We start from the raw sequence: 24,630 nt of genomic DNA on the forward strand, positions 1-24,630 counted from the left end.
CTTTGCTTGTCTGAGTTGTCTTATTTTCTCATTCCCAGTGCTGAGAAGGTCATAAAATTCTCTAGGAATCTGCTTCCAGTTACAATGGCTGCTAAGATACCTTTGAAATCTCATGCCTTGCATCAGGATCTTCCCTTGCCACATCTGGCCTCTTTCCTTTTTGCCTCAACGCTCTGTCTGATCCCAGATCTCACCTAGCAAAAATGCTCATTTGCCTTTCTCTCCTGATCAGAATTTTAAAAGGGGAGGGGCGGTTTTATTCAAGCCAGGGAACCGGTTCTCAGTGGTGTCAGCAAATTGTGAATGCTAAAGACCTATGTATAATTAGATGAGACAGTAAAAGATCTCAAATGTTTTGCTCTGAAGTCTAAAATAGTTCTTGAAGAACAGCAACAAAAGGTGCAAGCAGATGGTAATATTTCAAAAAATTTCCTGCTGCTGAGGATATCATCCACCCATCTTACCTTCCTTTTCCTATCCTCCTTTCCATAAGAGAGAGAATAGAATAGACTCCTGCTTTGGGGTGGATATAAGTTGCCTCTCTTCCTTTGGCATCGCACATTGCCCCACGAGGCTGAAACTGAGAACAGTAGTTATAATGACAGTAATGGTCCAAACCACAGAGCCTTTGGCAGGAAACTGAGATAAAAATGACTATATTAAAGCAAGAAAGTTCCCTAGGCTGGTGACTTTCAGGCAAAGTAAATGTCAGGTCCCATAATTCCCAACCAGCTATTGGCTGTGCATGCCGGCTGGGGAATATGAGAGTTAAAATCCAACTCGTTAGCACAACATCTGTTTGAGATATGATAATGTTAATTATTAAAACATATGTGGTAAAGCAAATGCCTGGAGGCTTTTTTGTAGCCTAGAAAAAAGCTTGATCCTATGCATGCTTACCTAGGAATAGGTCCTAACAAATATAGAGGGATTAATAATGTGTCTCCTCCCCCTGCCCCCCAAAAAAAAAATCAGGCTTCAGATATCGTAATGTTGTAAGTCTGCAGTCCAGCATATACTTGCTTAGCAAGATGGCTTTACCTGCTGTCCTGGTGCTAACTTTGCAGCCCTCCTTTCCTTTTAGTGATTTCCTAACTTGAGCTGGGCTGTGCCAGATGAAAGTTATTCTCAAAGAGGTCAGAATATAAATTCCCCTCAGCTCCAGCCAGTGTGGCCAATGGCAACAGATTGTGGGAGTTATACCCCAATTTTTTGAGAGAGCAAGGTTGCTTAATCGTACCCAATGCTACCTGACAGGGGAATGTCCACATTGGCCTACTGTCAAAAGGAATTCATAAGCACCATATTGATTCATCTAAAGATGTACAATTTCTTTCATTACTACTACTACTACTACTACTACTACTACTACTACTACTCTACTATATAGCAATAGTAATAGCATTTAGACTTATATACCACTTCACAGTGCTTTACAGGACTCTGTAAATGGTTTACAGAGGTTAGCATAATGAGTCATCCAACAATCTGAGTCTTAGTTTTACCAACCTCGGAAGGATGGAAGGCTTTACCAATCAGGATCGAACTCTTGGCTATGGGTAGAGTTTGCCTGCAATACTGCATTCTAACCACTATGCCACAATGGCATAAATGGCTAATGTCAAATGTTTTTAAAGCTATTTTGCTTCCCTTTCCAGCTGCCACTGACTGTTTATGGATGCCAATGCAGCAGTTTCATATTTTTTCTGTCATTTGTGTCTTTGATTTAGTGGACAGAGCACAACGAAGGCTTGACATTAGTTGGCTCCCGTATTTGCTAAATCATAACTTTGTGGTTTGCTTGGTCTTAGCTTAGAATGAACTGCTGCTGATGCTAAAGGATTAAATGAAGCTGGCTGTAAACTCTGACAGACGTAATGTTCGCACATCATGTTTAACCAGGTCAAAGTTATCTGCAGTTTGCACAATAGGCTAAGCTAAATCAGCATTGCAAGCTTTGGGTTTTTTTCAAGGTTTTGTGTGTTCTGCAAACCCTAATTTTAGGGTTTGGTTCAGGATATGATGTGAATCCAGAAAATAGGGTGCAGATAGCTCTCAACCTACAATCATTTGTTTAATGATGTTTCAAACTTATATCTCAGAAAAAATGACTTCCAGCTATTCTCAAAATTATGACCATTGCATCCCTCTCTCCCATCACATGTTCACAATTCAGGCACTTGGCAACCAACTCGCATTTATTTATTTTTTATTTATTTATTTTATTTATGTATAAAATTTATTTGCCACCCATCTCATGACAGTTGTAGTATCTTACAATCACGTGATTGCAACTTGTGATTTTTCCAGCCAACTTTCGAGAACCCAAGTCAACTAGGGACTTTGGCTTCCCTTAATGACTGTGCAATTCACTTAATGACCATGTGATTTGCTTAATGATCACCGTAAAAATGATCATAAAATCAAGTCTGGTCATGTCATTGCTTATTAATGAGCGCCTCACTTAGCTATCTCAATTCCAGTACTAATTGTATTCATAAGTCAAGGACTACCTGCAAGAATCTAATCTGTAATCAGCCGGGAGCATTTTTGCTGCTGGGTGCAATATAGGGTTTAAATTCATGCATCTTACAGTGGCTGGGGTTGAAATGCACTGCTCTAGGCTATATTACAGAAGCCTCCATCCAACTGGATTACTCTTTGGTGGCGCAAATTCAGGTTGCACATGAGCATGAGAATACTATATAATTTTAACTTTACAAGTCTTCCTTTATCCTGTGAGTCTTGCTTGGACAAAAAAAACCCTCATTTTTTTGCACATCCAGGCTCAAGTTTTCTCTTAAGGTTGATTTGTATGTTGAAACATCAGTTCTAGTGCTAAGTTAAGAATCATCATGAGCCCTCAGTTAAATGAACATTTCTCAAGATGCTGGATTTGAAGCTTTTTTTCATCCTTCCCTTCTCCGCAGCCCAGGAAGAGGCTTGCTCTGATCCATGACAAGGCCCAGGAGAGAGGCAGGCCTGGGGCCACCATCCAATTTAGAAAAGAAAGAAACTTTTTCTTTATAAAGTACACTCAAGCTATGCTCTAAACCTGTTTCTGGTCAGACTGGCACCTCAGCACCCTCTGCTGGACAAACTATGAGGATGCAGACAAATGCCAGGAAACTGAATTTCTAGCTCAAACTGCCTGCATCCAGCATCAAGGCTGCTTGGGAAACAGCTGCTAGATCAGCGCTGGGCTGGAATTTCTCAAGTCAAATTTCACTGTGAGCCTTGCTGAAAAAGTTTACCCAATCTTAACTTTATACAGCTCTGTGTTTTCTTTGGGTTCCATTGTTATTGTTTGTTTTATAACATTTGGCTGTCTCCAAGTAAGATTTGCATTAGAAACCAATAGCAGTCGTGACCTCTGAAAGTATTTCTTGGGAGGCAGACAGTCCGGTGCTTGGCATCACTGTGCTTCGTAAATCTAGATTTTATCAGGGGACCTTAATGTGAGAAACAAGTTCATTAACTCATGTAAAAGCTCGTGAATCTTAAGATCTATTTTGGAGGAAGGGGTCCCCTAAATCTTTGTCAAAAAGGAGCTTGACAGACTGGAACACTGGGCCCTACCTAAAACAATGTAATTCAGTAGTGAAAAAAGTAAGGCTCTACATTTAGGCAAGGAAAAACAAATGTACAGGTACAGAATAGGTGATACCTGGTTCAAGAGCTGTAACTGCAAGAGGGATCTTGGAATCCTAGTGGACAATCACTTAAATATGAGCCAGCCGTGTGCTGCAGCTGCCCAAAAAAGCCAACACAGTTCTAGGCTGCATAGACAGAGGGATGGAATTAAGATCACGTGAAGTGTTAATATCACTTTATAATGCCTTGGGAAGGCCACACTTGGAATACTGCATCTAGTTTTGGTTGCCACGATGTAAAAAAAATGTTGAGACTTTAGAAAGAGTGCAAGAACAGCAACAAAGATGATTAGGGGACAGGAGGCTAAAACATATGAAGAACAGTTACAGGAATTGGGTATGTCTACTTTAATGACAAGAAGGACGAGCGGTGACATGATAGTGTTCTGATATCTAAGTGGCAGTCACAAAGAAGAGGGGTCCAACCTATTTTCCAAAGCACCAGAAGCCAGGAGAAGAAGCAATGAATGGAATGGAATCAAGCAGAGAACCAACCTAGAACTAAGGAGACATTTCCTAACAGTTAATCAAGTAATCGATGGCATAACTTGCCTCTAGAGGTTGTGGGTGCTCCAACACTGGAGGTTTTTAAGAAGAGATTGGATAACCATTTGTCTGAAATGGTATAAGGTTTCCTGGGTTGGGCCAGAAGACCTTCAAGGTCTCTTTTGACTCTATTGTTCTGTTACCCTTTGTGATCAATGGTACTTGCTTCAATGGTACTTTGGGTGGCACCACCAAATCCTTAATGTCTGCTAGTCAAGTGTCATCATTGTATTGAGTCAATCCCACTGCAAACACAAGTTTGGCTTGCATCAAGAATAAGTACCTGCCTTCTCTAAATTCTCTAAATTTTCCTCCTTTGAAACAGGTGTATCCACCAAATCATGCAGAGACTCAACAGGTTGGGCTTTTTTTGAAAGCTTTTTTTTTTAAATGTACCATCAAATCATTCAGCAACGACACAGATATTTCCCATGGTGATCTATCCCTAACCTGTTCTTTCAAGTTTCCCAACAGTTTTACTCATCACTGGCACATCTTATGCACATTCTAAAAAGAAAATGTTCCCAAGGGTAACACCCCAGTTTGTTTTAATTTGGCACATATGCCCCTTTATCTGTAATCTGGGAAACATATGAGGGCCTCCATCTCAAAAACAACAAAATAAAACCCTGGCTCCCCATAGGCTAAAGAAAAGTAATATGCAACTGCGTTTCGCAACCATTTCTTGTTAGCTTCCACTGGTTCAAGTCAAAAAGGTTCTGAGTGAGAATGGAGCTTCTTCTCCCAAGATCCCCGCTTTGTTTGAACTGGAACTGGAACTGAAATATCTGGCCACAAGATCGTCGTCTTGTTTCTACTGATGGCCTGCAAGGATTTCAGATTATATTTCAGAACCCCCAAATCAAAATCTTAAGGAAGTGATGGCAACCCCTTTAGAAAATGTCTCTGCTGGTATGTCATCTCTCCCCACCCCCAGACAAAAGAAATCTATCTAGACCTTCTCTTTGGCCTTTCCTCTTCTCCTGATTCTCCTTTCTGGAAGTCATGAGGTTCCCTTGGAGCCTCAAAGAATGCTCATGCAATTTTTAGATGCCCCAGAGACTGTGCGAGAGCAAGGCCTTCTCCCAGGAAGTCTAGAGGCCTGCCTGACATAGATTTACCATCAGAGGTGGTAGACAGCCGGTTCGGACCGGTTCTCGTGCACCGGTAGCGGAAATTTTGAGTAGTTCAGAGAACCGGCAAATACCACCTCTGGATGGCCCTGCCCACCTGCCCCCGCCCTTTCATGTCCTATATTCCCTTGTTTTTTCAGCTGAGCTAAAAAACACAGGTCACCTCACTAGCGCTGACACAGAGGGCGGTTTTTGAGAGCTGAGCACGTGTGAAGTGCTCTCTCATAAAACCTCTCATAAAACCAGTAGGAAAAAATGTGGAATCCCACCACTGTTTACCATCACTGTCTTAAGACCTTTTCCTGTTGCTGAATCAAAGTCTTTTCCATAAATCACTACAGACCTCCAGCATCATAAGTAACGGTCCTAAGAGCTTTTAGGTATCTTGCCTTGGTATGATACCAAAAGAATGAAAAAGTACTACTTTTACATTAATAAAAGTATGTAAGGATGAATTAAATCTCTCTTTCTTAAGAACCAGGGACATAATGAAGTCAAAGGCATGAATATACGTAGCTAAGACGTATTTCTGCTGAGCTTAGGTGTAAATAGGGAAAGATTCTCCTATATGAATAATTGGCTCGCTCCTTTTTATAATCTTTCAAGAGTGGATGGGACTTTGCTTGTTTGCATGGCCCAGTTTCTGGAGCAGACCAGTGTCAGTCCGTGGACCAGGAGATGGGGCCCCTGGATTAAAACACCAGCCTAGAAACCACAAGACTGTGAGTTCTAGTCTCGCTTTAGGCATGAAAGCTAGATGGGTGACTCTGGGCCAATGACTTTCTCTCAGCCCAACCTCACAGGGTTGTTGTAAGAAAAATAGGAGGAAGAGGAAAGAATATTAGGAATGTTCGCTGCCTTAAGCTATTTATAAAAGGCAGGATTAAAAAAATTAAATAAATAAAATACGCCTTTTTAAAAGCTTTCCTTCCTTGGCCAAAAAAATAAAAATAAAAGGAAGATTCAAAACATACTCAAACATATGATGCAGCCGCGTCCAACTGCTGTCTCCATCTCCAATTGCTTAACCCTGTTTAAAATGACAGCCAAGATTCCACCATATTTTCTGAGCCAAACAGCCCATCCTTTACTTCAGCCTGTTAAAACCCCAGAGAGGGAGAGGGAGCCAAGGGAAGGACACTGCACTTTGATGAGTTATTGCTGTTACTTTGTCTGCATTTTAGAGTTGCTCTGGTGATGGGAGTGGGGCAGGGGGATTCTGGTCCTTGAAGTCCAAATATCTTAAAACTAAACTAAACATTGCTCTACAGAGCCTTAAGTTTATACATTTGAGTATCTTTTGTGTAGTATATAGGAAAACTATCTTTACAGATGTATTAGCTGAAAACCATACAACATATTAGATAAATTGTGACGTAGTGAATTTTGAAAACGCAGCCTTCGTTTTAGTATGTTATATGAGCCAGATCATCCCTTGAGCTGGTTTATTTAGGCACATATTATTTTAACACAGTAATTGTATTTTCTTAATCTAAAATCAGATTTAGGATATCCTATGAACCCAAACCAGTGGTGGGATTCAATTTTTTTTTTACTACCGGTTCTGTGGGCGTGGCTTGGTAGGCGTGGCAGGGGAAGGATACTGTAAAATCTCCAGTCAGAGGTGGTATTTGCCAGTTCTCTGAACTACTCAAAATTTCCGCTACCGGTTCTCCAGAACTGGTCAGAACCTGCTGAATACCACCTCTGACCCAAACAATGTTTCTTATTTTATTTATTAAATTTATATGCTGCCCATCTCACAAGCGAATGACTCTGGGTGGTTTATCAAACATGATTAATATATTCTGTTGTTTTGAAAGTACACTGAGTGCTTCTGAGTGCAAGAGACAAATTCCTTGTGTGTCTAACCACACTTGGCCAGATAAATAAAGTAAGTTAGTACTGTTTAAGTATCTTAATTCTATATTATTAGTGGACTTCCAGATTTTTGGCTGATCTTTGATATCCAGCTGCTTAGTAGTTTCCTTTCTTTTCATTGTTAATGTTGATTTGACTTATGAAAGTTTACATATCTGGTTTTACAAGGGATCAGTTTGGACAATCTTCCAGCCCTGCCCTGGAAATCCATGATCTCTTGTCTCTTCTTCCCCTCCCATCTTTTGCGTTGTGTCTGCGTTTATTATATCATTCCTTATTTTTCATTGTGTTTCTCAATCTGCTTCCACTAACCATCCAATTGGTTTTTTCAGTTGGCTCTGGCTCATTTGTCTGGGGGTTTCTGTCTTGTGTTGACTTAACTTTGGCTGCCGTCCATCAACTAATTAAGCTGGAATGCTGGAATTTAAACCAGTTTTAAGTCTGTCTTGGGAGGAAGCTAAGCTGGTTGAAAAATACCAACTGGACCGTTGTTGTTTTTTAACTGATCTGGGGATCAGCTGTCTCTTTCTTTCATTGTCTTCCAGCTTGCTTAAAGAAAAAAACATTCTCCAGTTTGGCCCTAGCTTTCTTCTCAGGTGTTAATATTTAATCTGGCCTTGTTCTCACACATAACTCAAGCAGAGGGGAAAGGGGAAACAGCTGGGAAACAGGTGGCAGGCACAACTTTTTGTATCAGTGGGCAATTCTCTGCAGGCAGCGGCTCCAGGGAAAGGGTATACCTTTGTGGCTTAAATCTTTGCTTGTCAGATAGCAATCCCAAACCTGCTCCTGCTGGTCAGGAAAACTTTTCACAACTGGAGCTTTGATCATATTTTGAAGCCACAAGAAACAGAAGAGTTTGGGCTGGTTTAAAACACACACACACACACACTGTGTTAAGGGTCTATTGAAATCACCAGTGCTTGCAGGAAATGGAGTACTATGTATGTAGAGAAGGGAACATCGTTAGGTGGGGATAGTGTGGTTCCCTAATCCCTAGGTACTGTGGGGAGCACATTATCTTTAATATACTTAACTCACTGCATTGCCTGTGTGGTTTCTTTTATTTTGGTATTCTCACTGCCCAGTTTTTCCAAGACCCTGTAAGACTCTGTCTCCTTCCCCCATCCCCATCCCATCTAAACTCTCAGATCCTTCTCTGCATCCCCAATTCAGAACAGTAACTGCAATTGTCAGAATTCCTTCCTTCCTTCCTCCCTCCTTCCCTCCCTGCAGAAATCCAGGGAAGTTCCTGGATGTAACTGTCTGGAGCAGTGTTTCTCAACCTCCACAAATTTAAGATGTATGGACTTCAACTTCCGTGGCTGGCTGTGGAATTCTGGGAGTAGAAGTACAAACATATTAAAGTTGTTGAGATTGAGAAACACTGATCTGGAGTGTGTTTCTGTGATGTTATGGCAACTTCTGTCATCTTTCGGCTTTCCCCTGAACTGTGAGAGTGCTGGGTATGTATACCTTGGTCCAATCTTGAATGTGTACAGTACATGCATTAGGTAAGGAAAGAGTGTAGAAAAGACAGCCAGCTGGAAGCAGGTGCCTCACTGGAATTGGGTGCAAAGTAATAAGTTGCCTGGGGGAGAAAAAAAAAAGTATGCTTTTATCTCCAGATAAGGAGCAATGCATTTTGTCCTACAGTACTTGCGCTGCTCTCAGTTAAGAGGGTTGTTGGGGAGAGTTTTGAACAAACAAAATATGCATTGCTGAGCTAATGCCCTATAGTGAAGATGCTTCATCAGCCATCTCAAATCTTATTTTCTTGACCTTAAATTGCTGGAATGGGGTGACATGTACATCCTGCACATCTGTTAATGAGCATGCACAGGCTGCAGATGTCAACTCCTCTTCCACTCTTCTCGCTGTTTATCCAGATTGTAAATATTTGCCACCAAATACGTTTGAACTGCAAAATAGCTCTCTTCAATCAGAGGCCTTCCACATATGTTAAACCATAACACCCCTGATTGATTTGCTGCCAGCCGCTCAGCAGGGTCTTAGTAGGAATCGTGGAAATTGTAATTTAATAGACACGCAGAGACCTAGATTGAAGGAGGCCAATTTGTAGAGTAAGGGCAGTCAGGAAGATGGTGCTTTTTGTTAAATATTCAAAGGGCGTATTGTGTATTGAACTTTGTCTTATGAATTTGGACTCCTTTGAGGAGGTAGTTAAATCATTGGGTTTTTTTAAAAAAAATAACATTCAGTCCAGTTCCTGAGAAGAGAACTGTACATAAGCCAACCCCAGGATTTCTCTTTGAACACTGTGCTGTCCAGCCAGTGTATGGGAATTGGATAGTTAGGTAGCAATTGTGAGGGGGAATGCATCATGGTAAATGTAGTTGAGGTATCCTGGGAAATGTAGTCCATGTCACGTCACCACATCTGTAATCCTAATTGGTCACTAAATTGACTCTCAATCGGTTGGGGGAGTTTTCCTCACTCTTGGCTGAACTCATGGACTCATGATAACTGTTTTACTTCTATCATTACAAGATGGGAGAAAAAGGATAGGAGATAAACCATTGTTTTACCTATAAGACTGATATACAAAGAATTGGTCATTAAAGAAGAACTGTGCAGGATACAGAATAAACACATTTCTTCAACATGCTAAGTTGCTAGATTTGTTAGGGTTAGGCTAAACAAGCAGGCCAAAGAATGCCAAAGAATGTTCAAACTACCATATCATTGCACTCATTTCACATGCTAGCAAAGTTATGCTCAAAATCCTGCAAGCTAGGCTCCAGCAGTATGTGGACTGAGAACTACCAGAAATACAGGCAGGATTTCAAAGAGGCAGAGGAACTAGAGATCAAATTGCCAACATACGCTGGATCATGGAAAAAGCTAGGGAGTTCCAGAAAAACTTCTACTTCTGTTTCATTAACTATGCTAAAGCCTTTGATTGTGTGGATCACAACCAATTGTGGCAAGTTCTAAAAGAGATGGGAGTACCGGACCATCTTATTTGCCTTTTTTTATATGCAGATCAAGAAGCAACAGTGAGAACTGGACACTGTGGACCACTGATTGGTTTAAAATTGAGAAAGGAGTTCGGCAAGGCTGTATACTGTCGTCCTGCCTATTTGAATTATATGCAGAGCACATCATGAGAAAGGTGGGGCTAGATGAATCCCAAGTTGGAATTAAGATTGCCAGGAGAAATATCAACAACCTCAAATATGCACATGATGCCACTCTAATGGCAGAAAGTGAAGAGGAACTATAGAGCCTCTTGATGCGGATGAACTGCAAGGCAATCAAACCAGTCAGTCCCAGAGGAGATCAACCCTGACTGCTCTTTAGAAAGACAGATCCTGAAGATGAAACTCAAATACTTTGGTCACCTAATGAGAAGGAAGGACTCACTAGAGAAGAGCCTAATGCTAGGAATTATTGAGGGCAAAAGAAGAACGGGACGACAGAGAATGAGGTGGCTGGATGGAATCACTGAAGCAGTTGGCATGAGCTTAAATGGACTCTGGGAGATGGCAGAGGACAGGAAGGCCTGGAGGAACATTGCCCATGGGGTCACAATGGGTCGGGCACAACTTTGTGACTAACAACAAACAGGCTGGGTTTCTGCAGTTAAAAAAAGAATCAACTTTAGTATGGTGTGCAAACTCAAACAATTGTGGTTTAGTTATTGTTTAAGATAACATGGTTTAGTATGGTGTTGATATCCAGTTACTGGGGCTTTTTGACTAACCAGCATCCAGTTTCAACCTCTGCAGGAGTTGCCTACAATTTAATTTCTCCAACAGCTCTGGATAAAGCACGGTTTCTGTTTTGCCCTGTGACCCTATTCAGTTTGTCTTCCAAGCCTTCAATGCACATGCGTAGATGCTAAATATTAGTGCGCTGTGATAGTTTCCTTTCTTGTCCTCAATCTCAGCCTAGAAACCAGTCTTCCCCATCCTGACATTCTCCAGATGTGCTGGATTGTAGCTACTATCAACCCGGCCGTTGGCTACGCTGGTTGGAAGTAGTGTGCCTTGTAATCAAAGACAGCGGGAGGATGGCAGGTTTGAGGAAACCTGCCATAACTACTTATCAAGAGAGCAAATGTGGCTGAGTCATTGCTGTGCTGTAAGTAACTAGATCTGGATTAGATTATTTTTTTAAAAAAAGATTCTCAGCAATTGTTGCTCTATAACTGTTAGCCTCAGTTAACTAATACTCTTTCCAGGACAGGCTAAGTAAAAAATGTCTTCTCTGTCTGAAGGAGGAGACTTTCTGGCAACATGTAATATAAATCTAGTTTGATGAAAAGTAGGACTAGGGGTGACATTCTCCAAAGCACCTGAGGGCAGGACAAGAAGCAATGGGTGGAAACTAATCCAGGAGAGAAGCAACTTAGAACTAAGGAGAAATTTCCTTACAGTTAGAACAATTAATCAGTGGAACAACATGCCTCCAGGAGTTGTGAATGCTCCAATCCTGCAAGTTTTTAAGAGGAGATTGGATACTCATTTGTCTGAAGTGGTGCAGGGTTTCCTGCCTAAGCAGGGGGTTGGTCTAGAAGATCTCCAAGGTCCCTTCCAAATCTGCTATTCTATTCCTATTCCTATTTTATTCTATTCTACTCTATTCAGTGGTGGTGGCAAATATGGAGCACTCTTTTATGTGAGAAAGGGCCTACCCTTTTTGTCCCTGTGGGGTGTCAGAACAATTTCTCTGTGTAAGTGTCAATGGAGATTCTCAGTCACCCAGATCATGGTGGTCCCAAAGGTGCTTTTTCAAAAGACAACTGGACTTTGTTGTTCCTTAAAGAAGTTTCACTTCTCATTAAAAAAAACTTCTTTTTATCCATCCACCACCATTTAGTCAGAACTGAAGAAGCTCCTTGTATGAGAAGTGAAACATCTTCAGTGAAAAACAAAATCCAGTTGCCTTTTGAAAAAGCACCTTTGGGATTCTCTGCATAAGCTTCCTGTGCTCTGCTAGCAGGGGTGGGATACTACCGGTTCTACCTGGCTCTATAGAACGGGTAGCTCTGAAGAGCAGCAGACACCAAACCGGTTCGGTGTCTGCTGCTGTTTGGCCCACCCACCCGCCTGGGCTCTTACCTGTCCTTTATTTCCTGCTTTTTCAACCTCAGCTGCTTTGCATGGCACAGCTGAGGTTGAAAAAGCAGGAAAAAATCATATGCTGTACACCTGCGTGCAGCGCTTTTCAGCTGTCCCCGTGGCACAACTTAAGGTTTTTTACATCCGCACAAAACATAGTCAACAAACTGGTAGTATCACCAGTTGAATCCCACCCCTGCCTGGTAGCCCTGTCTTATCACTGACACCACAGTGTTATTCTTTGGCTACATTCAGATGTGTTTCCAACCCCAAATAACATCTTCCTCTAGTCTGTTTTAGCAGTTCCAGAAATTGGCTTTTCTTATTTATAGAATGTGGAGTGTCAGTGGTTCTGCAAGTTACATTTATAATTTGATGAATGCCTCTGGTTTTATGCTTAGACAAATGCATTTTGCATATGCTTGGAATCATATATTTACTTCATATTTGCTGCAGCTGGACTGAGCACCAGAAAAATATTGTGAGCCTGAATTTGTATAATGCTGAGTCTAGTGAAAACCCTGTGTTTAGTCAATCCAGTTTCTATCAATAATTACATTTTCTGCTGACTATTCCTTCTATTTTTTCCCTTCCCCATAAAATCTGCATCCATATGTTTGTGTGAAGGCTACTGAAACTGGGCTAGAAACATCTGAAAAAGATGGAGTGGCAAAAAGAATTAAAGCATCCGTTTGTTACATCTAGTGGTCATCTGAATATTTGCAGCCTGGCTGTGGTAGTTCTAATGCGTGCCTGCACATCTAAACACACACTAATTGTTCTTTGGCCATAAAAGCTGCTTCTGCCATTGCGGCATTCTCTTGGCTGAAAGAGGTCAGCCCATTGTTTGAATCCCAAGGCAAAATATGCTGCATTTAAACACAAACACAAGTGTTTATTTAAGGGGAAAGAAGCCATAATGGCACAGTGTCATCAAGAAACAGGAGGGGCTGGAGAACATGTGGTAACAAGCGAGTTAGGCTCTGCCATGCAATGTGCACAGGTGGCTAGAAGAAATTAAAGTTTTATGGGAAGGAACAACCAATGAAATAGCTTGCCTTCAGATGTTGTGGATGCTCCATCACTGGAGGCTTTCAAAGAGAGACTGGAAAACCATTTGTCTGATAGGGCCTCCTGCTTGAGCAGGGAATTGGACAAGAGCAGGGGTCTCCAATTTTGGCAACTTTAAGACTTGTGGACTTCAACTCCCAGAATTCTGGGAGTTGAAGTCCACAAGTCTTAAAGTTGCCAAAATTGGAGACCCCTGGACTAGAAGACTTCTGAGGTCCCTATTATTCTATGTTCTAACTAATGCTAGTCCTTGGAGTTGAATAACAAGACAGGTGCTGGATTCATGTATGCTTATATTTACCTTTGGAGGTATGTTTAAATAATCATACATTTACAAGAAATTCAAACTGCATTTATGCCATCTGCATTTCTGCCATTATGCAGGTGACTTTGGTAACAGTTTTATATTAGTTTTGAATGATGAGATTACATGCATAAATATGTGTGCATGTGTTTATAAAATCAATTATTTGTCTTAATCCTATTGAACTCATGAGCTATGTTTGCACAAGAGTTTAAGTTAATAATCTAGTGGCATTTATAAGACTTAATAAACTTGCTTCGTTTTCATTTTGGTTGCGGTATTTTATTTACTTGTCAAATGTATATAGCTGCTCATTTCGCATACAGGTGACTCGGGGCAGCATACAACAAAATCAGATTATTATTGTTTTGTTGTGTTCTGTTTAGTGGTTTAGCCTGTTGAGTGAATCAGACCCATTTGATTCATTTAACTTATGAGGCTGGGTGTAGCCAGGAAAGAGTAAATAGCACAACACAACACATGTAAAACAGAGCAGACTTCTACTGAAGGTTGTGAGCCACCATGAATCTGCAATTTGGCAGTTCAACTCTCACCAGGCTCAAGACTGATTCAGCCTTCCATCCTTCCAAAGTGAGTAAAATGAGGACCCAGAGTGTTGGGGTCAAGATGCTGACTATGTAAACCGCTTAGAGAGGGCTGTAAAGCACTATGAAGCGGTATATAAGTGCTATTGCTATTGCTTTCTTGACTTCTGGTCCTTTGATCATTTGGTTGTAATCACTGTCTTGGCTTTTTTGCCTCCTCCCTGTCAACATCCATGAACAAGGAAGAGGTGGGGGGGAAAAAACAACAGACAGGAAAGGGGGAGGGAGGCTGGCTTTATCCCAAAACTGCTTAATCTTTTGGTTGGCCACTGAGATGAAGTTAATGAACATGACTAGACTGGGTTCCATCCATGCTTTCCATGCAATCCAAAAACCACTTTCCTCTCTCTCTTATTTTACTGATAGGGGTTCCAGGTGCTGGAGCTGGAATTCCAGGAGCAGGGTTCTACCCAGGTAAGAATTAGCACCATCCCAACTAAGTGTTAGAGATGCCATAATTGTGCAACACTGGTGATGCCTTGTGTGTGCCTGCTCACAATACCAATTTCAATCAAACTCAAACATTGAGCTTGAAAAGAAGCAGCCAGGAGAAGACCCTTATTAATTCATTTGCTTATTTATTTTGCATAATGACATTATTTGGGGAAGGTGAGAATGGAATATTCAGAGTTTTCTTCTTCTCTGTGAATGGGGAAAACATTAATTTACACGAGTACCTTATACCTATAACATGAGTAACACAACTATTTTTCTTAGTTTTACACTACAAGAAACAGGATGGGAACTTTAGAATAGTATATTTCTACATGTTGCAGCAGATGCCAGAACAAATAATAATATCTCAGGCATTTTCCGATATTATGAAAAAATATATCACATAGTTCAGTGTGGGGACTGGTGTTTCAGAGTGTGCTGTCTGTCCTCTTGATCAGTGAAAGCTTTGACAGCTTTCTGATGTGTAGTCTTCAGCTCCCAGATTTCTTGAGCCAGCATCACTGGCTAGGCAATTCTGGGAGTTGAAGTCCATATGTGTAATATTTCAAGGATGCCTTTTTCCATATCTACCTTAGAATATAGGGGATATTCCCTAGATAGATCTTCACCTTGCACCAAATATGCATTTATAAAATAGGTTCCTAACAATGTTGGTATTTCATATAGGGTCAAAGTAGGGAATCTGGCTGAGGAATTCTGGGAGTGTTGAAGTCCACAAGTCTTAAGTTGCCAAGTTTGGGGACCCCTCCAGACAGATTCTGCCTTCTTATTTCTTCACTTAGGAGAGTTTGAAAAGATCATTAGGGAAAAATTTTAAAAATGTAAATCACTGTGTATCTTATCTTGCTTTCATTGGCAATTTGTTGCCCTTATCATTTTATTCAAAAACCATCTGCAAGCTCATTTCCTTCCTTGCCTTAGTTATTACCCTATTGTGCTATTTCTTTTCTTCACAAAATTAGGGATGTCATTAGTGGCTAAATGAATCTTTGTATGCCCATTTGTTTAAAAAAAAACATTTTTCAGAGTGCTTTGTCAAATTCCTTTAAAGTGCATAATACAGATATGAACATACTTGGCTCAGAACTCCTAGGTACTTGAGGAGGGGGGGACAACTAATATAATATCATGGTTGGGGCTAGTGTTTTATATGCTTTATTGAAATGACTAAGAATTGTTTAAAATCCTTGCTTTCTGCAGGAACAGCTGGCAACGGAGGACTTGGCAGCATAGGTAAGCCCCTAATGGATTAGAACAAGATTCCTTGTTGATTTGCTTACAAAGTAATAATTATTTTGAAAAATAATACATACAGTGGAGCAAATGAGCATCTCTTCTTCCTCCCTGATAATCAGTGGTGGCATTCAAAAAATTTACTACCGGTTCTGTGGGCGTGGCTTGGTGTGTATGGCAGGGGAAGGATCCTGTCAAATCTCCATTCCCACCCCACCCCACTAACCTGCTTTCCAGCTCGGTTCTCCTGTGCAGGGCAACCAAAGAAGACCCAGCCAATCAGCTGGGAGTCACTGGGAGGCAGAGAATAGATGGGGGCGGGGCCAGCCAGAGGTGGGATTTGCCGGTTCTCTGAACTACTTAAATTTTCCACTACCGGTTCTCCAGAACTGGTCAGAACCTGCTGAATACCACCTGTAAGTGAAATTGCCAGATTCCTTTGTGTACAGTGCTGTAACCACAAGGGAGGTGAGAGAGAAGGCAAATCGGGGCAGAAAAGTGGTTTTGGCTTTTTTTTTTTTTTTCATTTTGAACTTGGCAGTCACAAAGAGCGTTGCAGACATTTTTTAAGTTGGCTTTTGAAGAAATGGTGGATGGAAATAAAATATTATAGAAATACTCCCAGGCAAGGTTTCCCAGCCTAATCTGTTTTCCAGAACTGCAGGTGGTCTCTAGAATAGACAGACATTTTTTTTAAAAAAGGAATTGTATCCATGTGTTGCATGTGCACGCACATGTTTATGTGCCGGAGAAAAAAGTTTGTCACTGGGGTAACTGCTGCTATCCCAGGATTTCTTCTGCTGCACTGCTGAGTTAAGGCCAGCAGAGATATTTTTCTCACACAAGGGCTATCCTTATTAGGCTGTGGCTTTCCAAAGGGGTGTACATCCTGAGGAACCTGCCATAAAGGCCTTCATGAAGGGGCATGAGAGCATTGCCTGCTCAGCTTTATACAAACAGAAGACCACACTTGCAATCATGCATCCTTTTCTTTCTTCTACTCTTTCTTCTAAACTGACATTACAAAGTGAACATCTGCCTAATTCACCCACAAGTGTCACATTTCTGGGTACACAATTTATCTGGAAAAATGGCTTCTTTTTTGATGTTCTTCCACAGGAACTGGCTTTGGAGCTGGACTTGGAGGAGCAGGTGAGTCATTGTCTCAACTAACTAGACTTCACTTCAACCTCACAGGTTGCTCAACCTGCATCTAGCCAACTGTAGCTGAACCCAAATAGCTAAGCAAAAATCAACAGGGCTCTGGCTTAGATCAGGAAGTTGAAAACTCATTCTAAAAAAAGGCAAAAGCAAATTAATTCCATACTGTTGCAAGAAAAGACACAGATATGAATTCAACAGGAGTCAAACCCACTATGAAATAAATTTTTACCTATCTTCACCTGCCTTATTATTACCTTTATTGTCAGAGTACAGCATGTGTACAATGAGATTGGCTGAGACTCCCTTCATGCAACCCCCCCGCCCCAACACAACTCACAGTGAGGACAGAAGTCCCTAACCCAGTCCCAATCTTATTACACTATGTGACCTTGTTGCAAAATGCATCAGCCCTGCAAGTCTATCATACTATGTTGACATGAAGTTATTTTCCGTTCAGAAGTCTGACAGCCCATGGGTAGAAAGTGTTCTTCAGCCTGTTGGTGCGGCTGGCTATGCTTCTATATCTCCTACCCGATGGTAGGAGAGTGAAGAAGTGCTGACCAGGATATGAGTCGTCCCTGAGAATTTTCCTCACTCTTTTGTGGCAGCGAGCCCTAGCGATGTCATCTCGTGGTATCAGGGAACAGCCCACGATTTTTAGTGCTGTGCTCACCACCCTCTGTAATGTGTTTCTATCCGTGGCTGTCAAGCCAGCATACCACACCGTAGTGCAATATGTGAGGACGCTTTCTATTGTGGACCGATAAAAGGGGGTCATCAGCTGTTGTTCCACTTTACTCTTTCGCAAGACCCTAAGGAAATGGAGTCTCTGTTGGGCCTTTCTGGCCACCTGGGTTGTGCTGGTTTTCCTGGTAAGATCTTCACTGAGGTAGACTCCCAAGAATTTAAAGGAGGAAAGTCTCTCCACACACACAATCTGTAAGTGTATTGTGATTACAACTTCCAGAATTCCCAGCTTCTGTGAATTCCAGTAGGGGTCTTCTCCTATCAGAAGAACAATATTATAGTGATATAACACAAAGAGCATATAATATACTGCATACAGTATATTCTGTATATGTACTTATGCATTATATTGTATTATATTACCTATACCTGTGATGGCAAACCTATGGCACGTGTGCCACAAGTGGTACGCAGAGCCATTAGTGCTGGCATGCAAGCCTCAGGCAAACTTACCTCGCTGCACATGCGCATGCCTCATAGCTGATTTTTTTGGTTGGTTTGAGGCCTTTTTCTCCCAAAGGCTTGGAAAAAGCCCCTGCAGGGCTTTTCAGGTCGAATTATAGGCCCATTTTGTCACTTCCTGTAAAACCGGCCAAAATCAGCTGAAAAATCAGCTGTGAGGCGCAGTGCAGGTAAGGGGGTGGCTGGGGTGGATTATGTGCACATGCGCAGGGGGCATGGGGAGGGGGGTTGCATTGCATTCTGGGTGCTGGCATGCAAGTGTGCACATGCTGGTGTGCGTGCAATTTTTGGCACAGGAGCCCCAAAAGATTACCCACCACTGACCTATACGGTCCCCATATCCTTTAAATGGTATGTCATAGGGCAAAATGTTTTCCACCAAAAGTACCTCAAATAGCTAACAGAAAGTGTCCAGGTCTTGGGACCCATGACTGCCATGGAAATGAAATTTGGACAAATTTTATAAAACATGACATAAAAATTATAAAAAAAAATATAATACAAAAGGTCATGAAACATATTCTGTGCTCAGCTGCCGATGTATGACTGAGCTATACAGTTCAACATGGGCTACTTTCAAGGCAGATACATCTCCCTGAATTTTTAACAACTTTTCAAGTACATTAGAACAGCGGTCGCCAACTGGTGGGCCGCGGCCTACTGGTGGGCCTCTAGAAAATTTTGGTGGGCCGCAGAGAAAGCTCACCCCCAGAGCACCCCCCCAAAGCAATTAATCCAGGCTCCACAGAAACACAAAGTCTGCACTGCCCACATGGCCCGCAGGAACCCTTCCCGCCTTACCCAGCAAACTTGCCTTCTAAATTGCTGTTTTTCCTTTTTCTGAGCATCATCTGTTTTGCTGTGCCAGGAGATTTAGATTAGCTAGGAAGCAGGAAATGGTTGGATTTCTTGCTTTCTAGCTAGTCTTTAGATTTCGGCTCTGCTTTTAAGCACAGCTGAACCTCCCTTAGGACTGAAGGTTCTATTATTCAGTGCAGACTCACAGCAAGCAAATTTAATGTGACAGACTGAGCTAGCCGATGGCAGATAGATAGATCACTGAATGATTCTGTGAGCAACTCAATCTGCTTGCCTGCTTTGCCTGATTTTGGGTAAAAGTTGCTCTTTTTTTATAAAAAAAAAATCAATATTCATATAAATATTTATAATATTTACGTACAAGCTATGCCCAGCCAGTCACATGACCACCAAGCCACACCCACAAATTAAGCCACACCCACAGAACTAGTTAGTGGTCGCTGAGATTTAAAATTATGAGTTTGGTGGTCCCTGAGGTCCAAAAGGTTGGCGACCCCTGCATTAGAAGCTTTGCCATCATTGAAGGCATTGAGGAATCTGATAAGGAAATATTTCTGAAACGATGGGTTTAGTCAGTAAGCCACAGTTAAATAACCCATAGCTTAGATAGAGTCTCAACTCAACTGGGGTTTCCCAGTTAACAATTGACACACACAACTGTTCCCATCAAAAAGGAATGGTGCATTTCTTTTTTATAGGTGGCCTATATCCAGGAGGTGCCTATCCTGCTGGATCTGCTGCTGCAGCCTATAAAGCCGCCGCTAAAGCTGGTGAGTCGAAGTTGCTGTTCCCCGTTGACTTTATGTTCAGTATTCTGATTCCATTTCATCTTGCCATAGATCGGACTTGGACAAAAATCATGGATGAAGTCATGATTTTCAATTCCTCTTTGCCTTTACTGGCTTTTTTGGTATTTGATGCCAAGTCCTATATCATTCTCTTGATAGATAGATAGATAGATAGATAGATAGATAGATAGATAGATATAGATATGTGTAGATGTATGTGTGTGTGTGTATGTGTATAATAAATTTTTCTTGAGTAGACATAAAAACTCAATATCTATATGAACAGCATGTTGTCTGAGTAGTTTTTAGAACAAAAAAAAGATAATAATAATATACAGTATATATCATTAATAATAATCACATAGTAATAATAATATTAACATATCCATACCAGTAAACCTTCCTTATATAATTAATCATTTTCTTAATCTTTTTAGTTTCTAACCTCTGTTTTTGTTATTTAGCCATTGGTAAAACAAGTCCCATGTTAAAAAGTATTCTGTTTCTTCCTTCTCCTTTATTTTGAGTGTTAATCTGTCTATCTCTGCGCATTCTAATATTTTTTATAATACTTACATCTGTAGGGATCTCTTCATTTTCTCACTGTTGTGCAAAAAAAACTTCTTGCTGCTGTTAACATGTGTAAAATTAGATCTATATTCCCTTTATTATATTCCCTTTATGTTCACTTTATTATATTGTTCTGGTAGAATACCCAACAAAAATATTTCTGGTTTTAAATCAATATATTGTTTTATCATTTTTTCTAACCATGTATGTGTCATTCTCTTGTTCTTATAAGGCCATCTCTTTACCTGCCTTTTCCCCATCTTGGCATATAGATGGTAACTAACTCTTAGTGATTCCTGATATAATTAATCCTTAATTTATGAACAGTCGCTTAGCAACTGGTTAAAGTTGCAACAGACCCCACACCCACACCCTCAAAGGTATTTACAACTTGATTCCAAACTTCCCCCTTGTGATCACATAAACACCTTTTGGGTGCTTGGCAACTGGCCTGCGCTTATAGCCACTTGCCAAATCTTGTGGTCATATGACCAGGATTATGACAATTTTGTGAAAAACCAGACTTTATTTGCAGTTTTCAGCCAAAATGCTCCTGGGGGACCAATGAGTTTGCTTAACATTCGTGGCATTTACTTAGCAACTGCCTCGAAAGTGGTTGTAAAATTGGCTCCGTTCATATGATGACCCACTTTATGAATGTCATGAATTGTATTGGGCAGGCTCCATTGTAGTCATAAGTCAAGGACTACCTGTACAGAAGTCATTGCATTGTGTTTCCTGCCCTTAGAGGAGCCATCCTATGATTACTCCCTATGAATGGTACTGTCCCCCTTCTCCTCTTCCTCTTCCTCCTCCCTCTCCCTCTTCCTCTTGCCTCTTCCTCTGCTTCTGCTTCTTCAGATGATCATTTGTAATTAAAAAAAAACCCTAATCCAAAACAAGAAAAAAAGAAAAAATAGAAGATGCAGTAAAGGAAAAACTTGAAAGAAAAATAGAAAGGAAGGAAAAATTAGAATATAATTAAAAGAAAAAATATATAAAGAAGAGACTTCCCCCTTCATTATAACATGTATAAACAATTATAATAACTTATCACCTTCTCTTAAAATACAAGAAATGATCTTTTCTTCCCATATCCCACCTCATTATTTCATTTCTGATGTTAGCAAAATTCCATTAAAGGTTAACAGAGATACAGCATTTTAGCCTTGATGAAATAAACCAATTTTATATTCCCCCCTTTTACTTCTAACAATCTTTATTATTTAATTCCTTCAAATAATGCCCTAGAACTTGATTTTTCATTTTCCTTTATCCCTTCTCACAAAACTCTTCTTTGTTTTTGTGTGAGCGGGCATCCGTGAAAAGAGTACTCCTGTGGGAGCAGCAAATTTTATTTTCTGTCATCCTAAATAAATTTTTTATCTTATTTATATTTTATTTATTTATATTTCCTATTTCTAAACCATATCACTCCTCTTAGATATAAGATGTCTAGGTATAAGGGAATCATTAACCTCATCCCAACACCAACCTAGTCCTCAAACCTCAATAAGTATGTGTTTTATCATCTTCAGGACTTGGTGTACCTGGAGCTGGCTTTGGTGGACTACCTGGAGGTGGAGTAGGCGGACTACCTGGAGGCGGCATAGGTGGACTACCTGGAGGTGGTGTGGGCGGACTACCTGGAGGTGGTGTAGGCGGACTACCTGGAGGTGGTGTGGGCGGACTACCTGGAGGCGGCATAGGTGGACTACCTGGAGGTGGTGTGGGCGGATTACCTGGTAGGTCTATTAATATGGAGTAATTATATTATCAGCCTTTCTGCACCCAAAAATTCTTAGCTCTGAATAAGAATGGTTGTTCAATAAGTCCAATGTCAACTTCTTCCAATCACATGATTCAAACTAGGAGAAAGTTGGAGGGACAGTCTCTTGACCTTGCTTATCAAATTACAGAAGCAGTTTATGGTGTGGTAGAAAAAATGAAACAAAACTTCTCCATTATAGCTTCATTCTCCCACGTACAGTACTTGTCTTGGTCATGGACAAGGACAGCAACTGGTGTTGGGTGCATGATGATACCATTGTGGAAATGCTGTAATATAAAATATCTACTTGCATTATTTTGGGTCATTGTGCAATCATGGCATTGTGGTGCTTTGCACCCGATGCCTTTGTAAATTTGGTGGCTGAATTTTCCATTTTTTTATTTTGTGGGGAAAATGGCCATTTAAATAAAGAACCTTTCCACAATAGAACAATATATTAAGTTATATTCTTGATTCTTGACAAATGTGTCTTTTCTTTTATGTACACTGAAAGCATTTGCACCAAGACAAATTCCTTGTGTGTCCAATCACACTTGACCAATAAAGAATTCTATTCTATAAACTAATCAAAAGGGCTGGGTTCACAAAACACACTAAATCACCAAAGAACTTATGAAAATAGACACTATCTAAGCTGCCATTAGAGCTCAAAGTGACTTGGTTAAGCATGTTATTTGAAGCTAGCTTTTATGTGTAAATAATCATGATACCCTAGAAAAGCCACCTATCTCCAATTACTTCTTTTAAAAGAAGTATTGTAATTGGAGATGGGTGGCTTTTCTATGGTATCAATTGGATTGATGTTAAGTGCCAACTCCTCTGAAATTTCTCATCTTCCAGTGGAGCAAATAGACAGAAGACATATGGCAAGCATCACTAACTTGATGGTGTTAATGTGCCATTTTTAGAGAGCTTTTATTAAAAAAACCATTTCAGAAAACTAATAATCAGTGATTACAGATGAGGCCATGATGATGGCAATCTTATCATGTTCCTGAATTCTTCCCGTGCATCTCAGTCTACCAACCTTTTATTTGCTCAGTTGGGAAGAGAATGGTTGTGGTTTTATAACATGTTTTGTTTCGAATTCACAGAATACTCAGAATCGTAAACAAGCTAAATTCACACAACCAAGGTTAATGCTCAACCAACAAATGCAAACCTGATAGTCACAAGGATTGTAGGTTTCATCTCTTGTTCCTCCTGGCAGATGACCAAACACAAAGTTGTTTAATACAGGGGTCTCCAACCTTGGCAACGTTAAGCTTGGCGGACTTCAACTCCCAGAATTCCCCAGCCAGCTTTGCTTTAAGTCCGCCAGGCTTAATGTTGCCAAGGTTGGAGACCCCTGGTTTAATAAGTTTATGCAAACTGCATTAATTTTTTTAATGTAAACTCATCTTAAGAGTTTAATAATAAAAGAACAATAGCATTGGGGGTCATTCAACGTTGGAATTGGTTGGTGGCTTAACCGAGAAGCGTATTAATTTTGCCCTTTTTGCTTCTTGCCTTTGTATTTAGGGTTGTATTTGATGTTTTTAATATTTATGGTTTTAACTGTAAGCCACCCAGAGTCACTTTTCAGAATGACATGGGCAGTATATACATTTAATAAAGAAATGAAATTGCCTATTAAATACCCATTGGAATCATGGCCTGTTAAATTCTGCTCCATAGCCCGTCATGTTTTAATTTGTTTGGGCCAAAATAAATTAATACTTTCTAAGTAACCCTTGAAATACTTTTCCTGATTTTGACTTGCAAAAACTCTCACAAAGACTGCACGATCCAACAGAAAGCACCTTTCCACTACTACTTAACAATATTTATTGAATCTGGGGTGGTTTGGGGGGGGACCACAGCAAAAAGATTGACAAATATTTATGCTGGACTGAGCTTTTGCACTATGTCAACTGGGTTTTTTTGCACCCACAGGTGCTGGTACTGGAGCCAAGCCTGGGAAAATCCCTGGTAGGTCAGCAGTTGCTCCAAGAAACTTCAGCTCAAATAAGGATGAGTGCTCTGAATTTTAATAACACGTTAATTAGCTGGGAGAATAAGTGGGCTATGAAAACTGAAGGCATAATGTGGGGTTCATCTTTTGCTCTCTGACTTATAGGATTAGGTGGCTAATCACAGTGGGCTCTAGATGAACAATGTTTTGTCTTTCGTTTAAAACATTACTTCCACTCCAGTCTTTTCATACAGATAGAAGAACCTAACATCATCATAAAAATAGCAGAATATGGGTAGTGCTTTGGTGTAAAACAACAATACATTTTGTTTAGGGATAATATTTTGACTTACCCATTTTTTCGA

The 24,630-nt window shown here is 40.6% G+C and overlaps 1 protein-coding gene across 12 annotated transcripts in view; it reads left to right on the plus strand.

The window, feature by feature from the left end:
* Positions 1–24,630, plus strand: part of ELN (elastin) — a 98,706-nt gene that overhangs the window by 25,836 nt on the left and 48,240 nt on the right. For all 12 annotated transcript variants that reach the window (XM_087927976.1, XM_087928041.1, XM_087927994.1 and 9 more), the window contains exons 2-7: positions 14,647–14,694; positions 15,937–15,969; positions 17,089–17,121; positions 19,860–19,931; positions 22,058–22,264; positions 24,247–24,282. In XM_087927976.1, coding sequence (XP_087784102.1) covers positions 14,647–14,694; positions 15,937–15,969; positions 17,089–17,121; positions 19,860–19,931; positions 22,058–22,264; positions 24,247–24,282 — 429 coding nt within the window. The remainder of the gene's footprint in view (positions 1–14,646; positions 14,695–15,936; positions 15,970–17,088; positions 17,122–19,859; positions 19,932–22,057; positions 22,265–24,246; positions 24,283–24,630) is intronic.

Source organism: Pseudonaja textilis, chromosome 1 (genome assembly GCF_049901715.1).
Source record: "Pseudonaja textilis isolate UNSWEBS1 chromosome 1, rPseTex1.2, whole genome shotgun sequence".
In the NCBI taxonomy this organism is placed as follows: domain Eukaryota; kingdom Metazoa; phylum Chordata; class Lepidosauria; order Squamata; family Elapidae; genus Pseudonaja; species Pseudonaja textilis.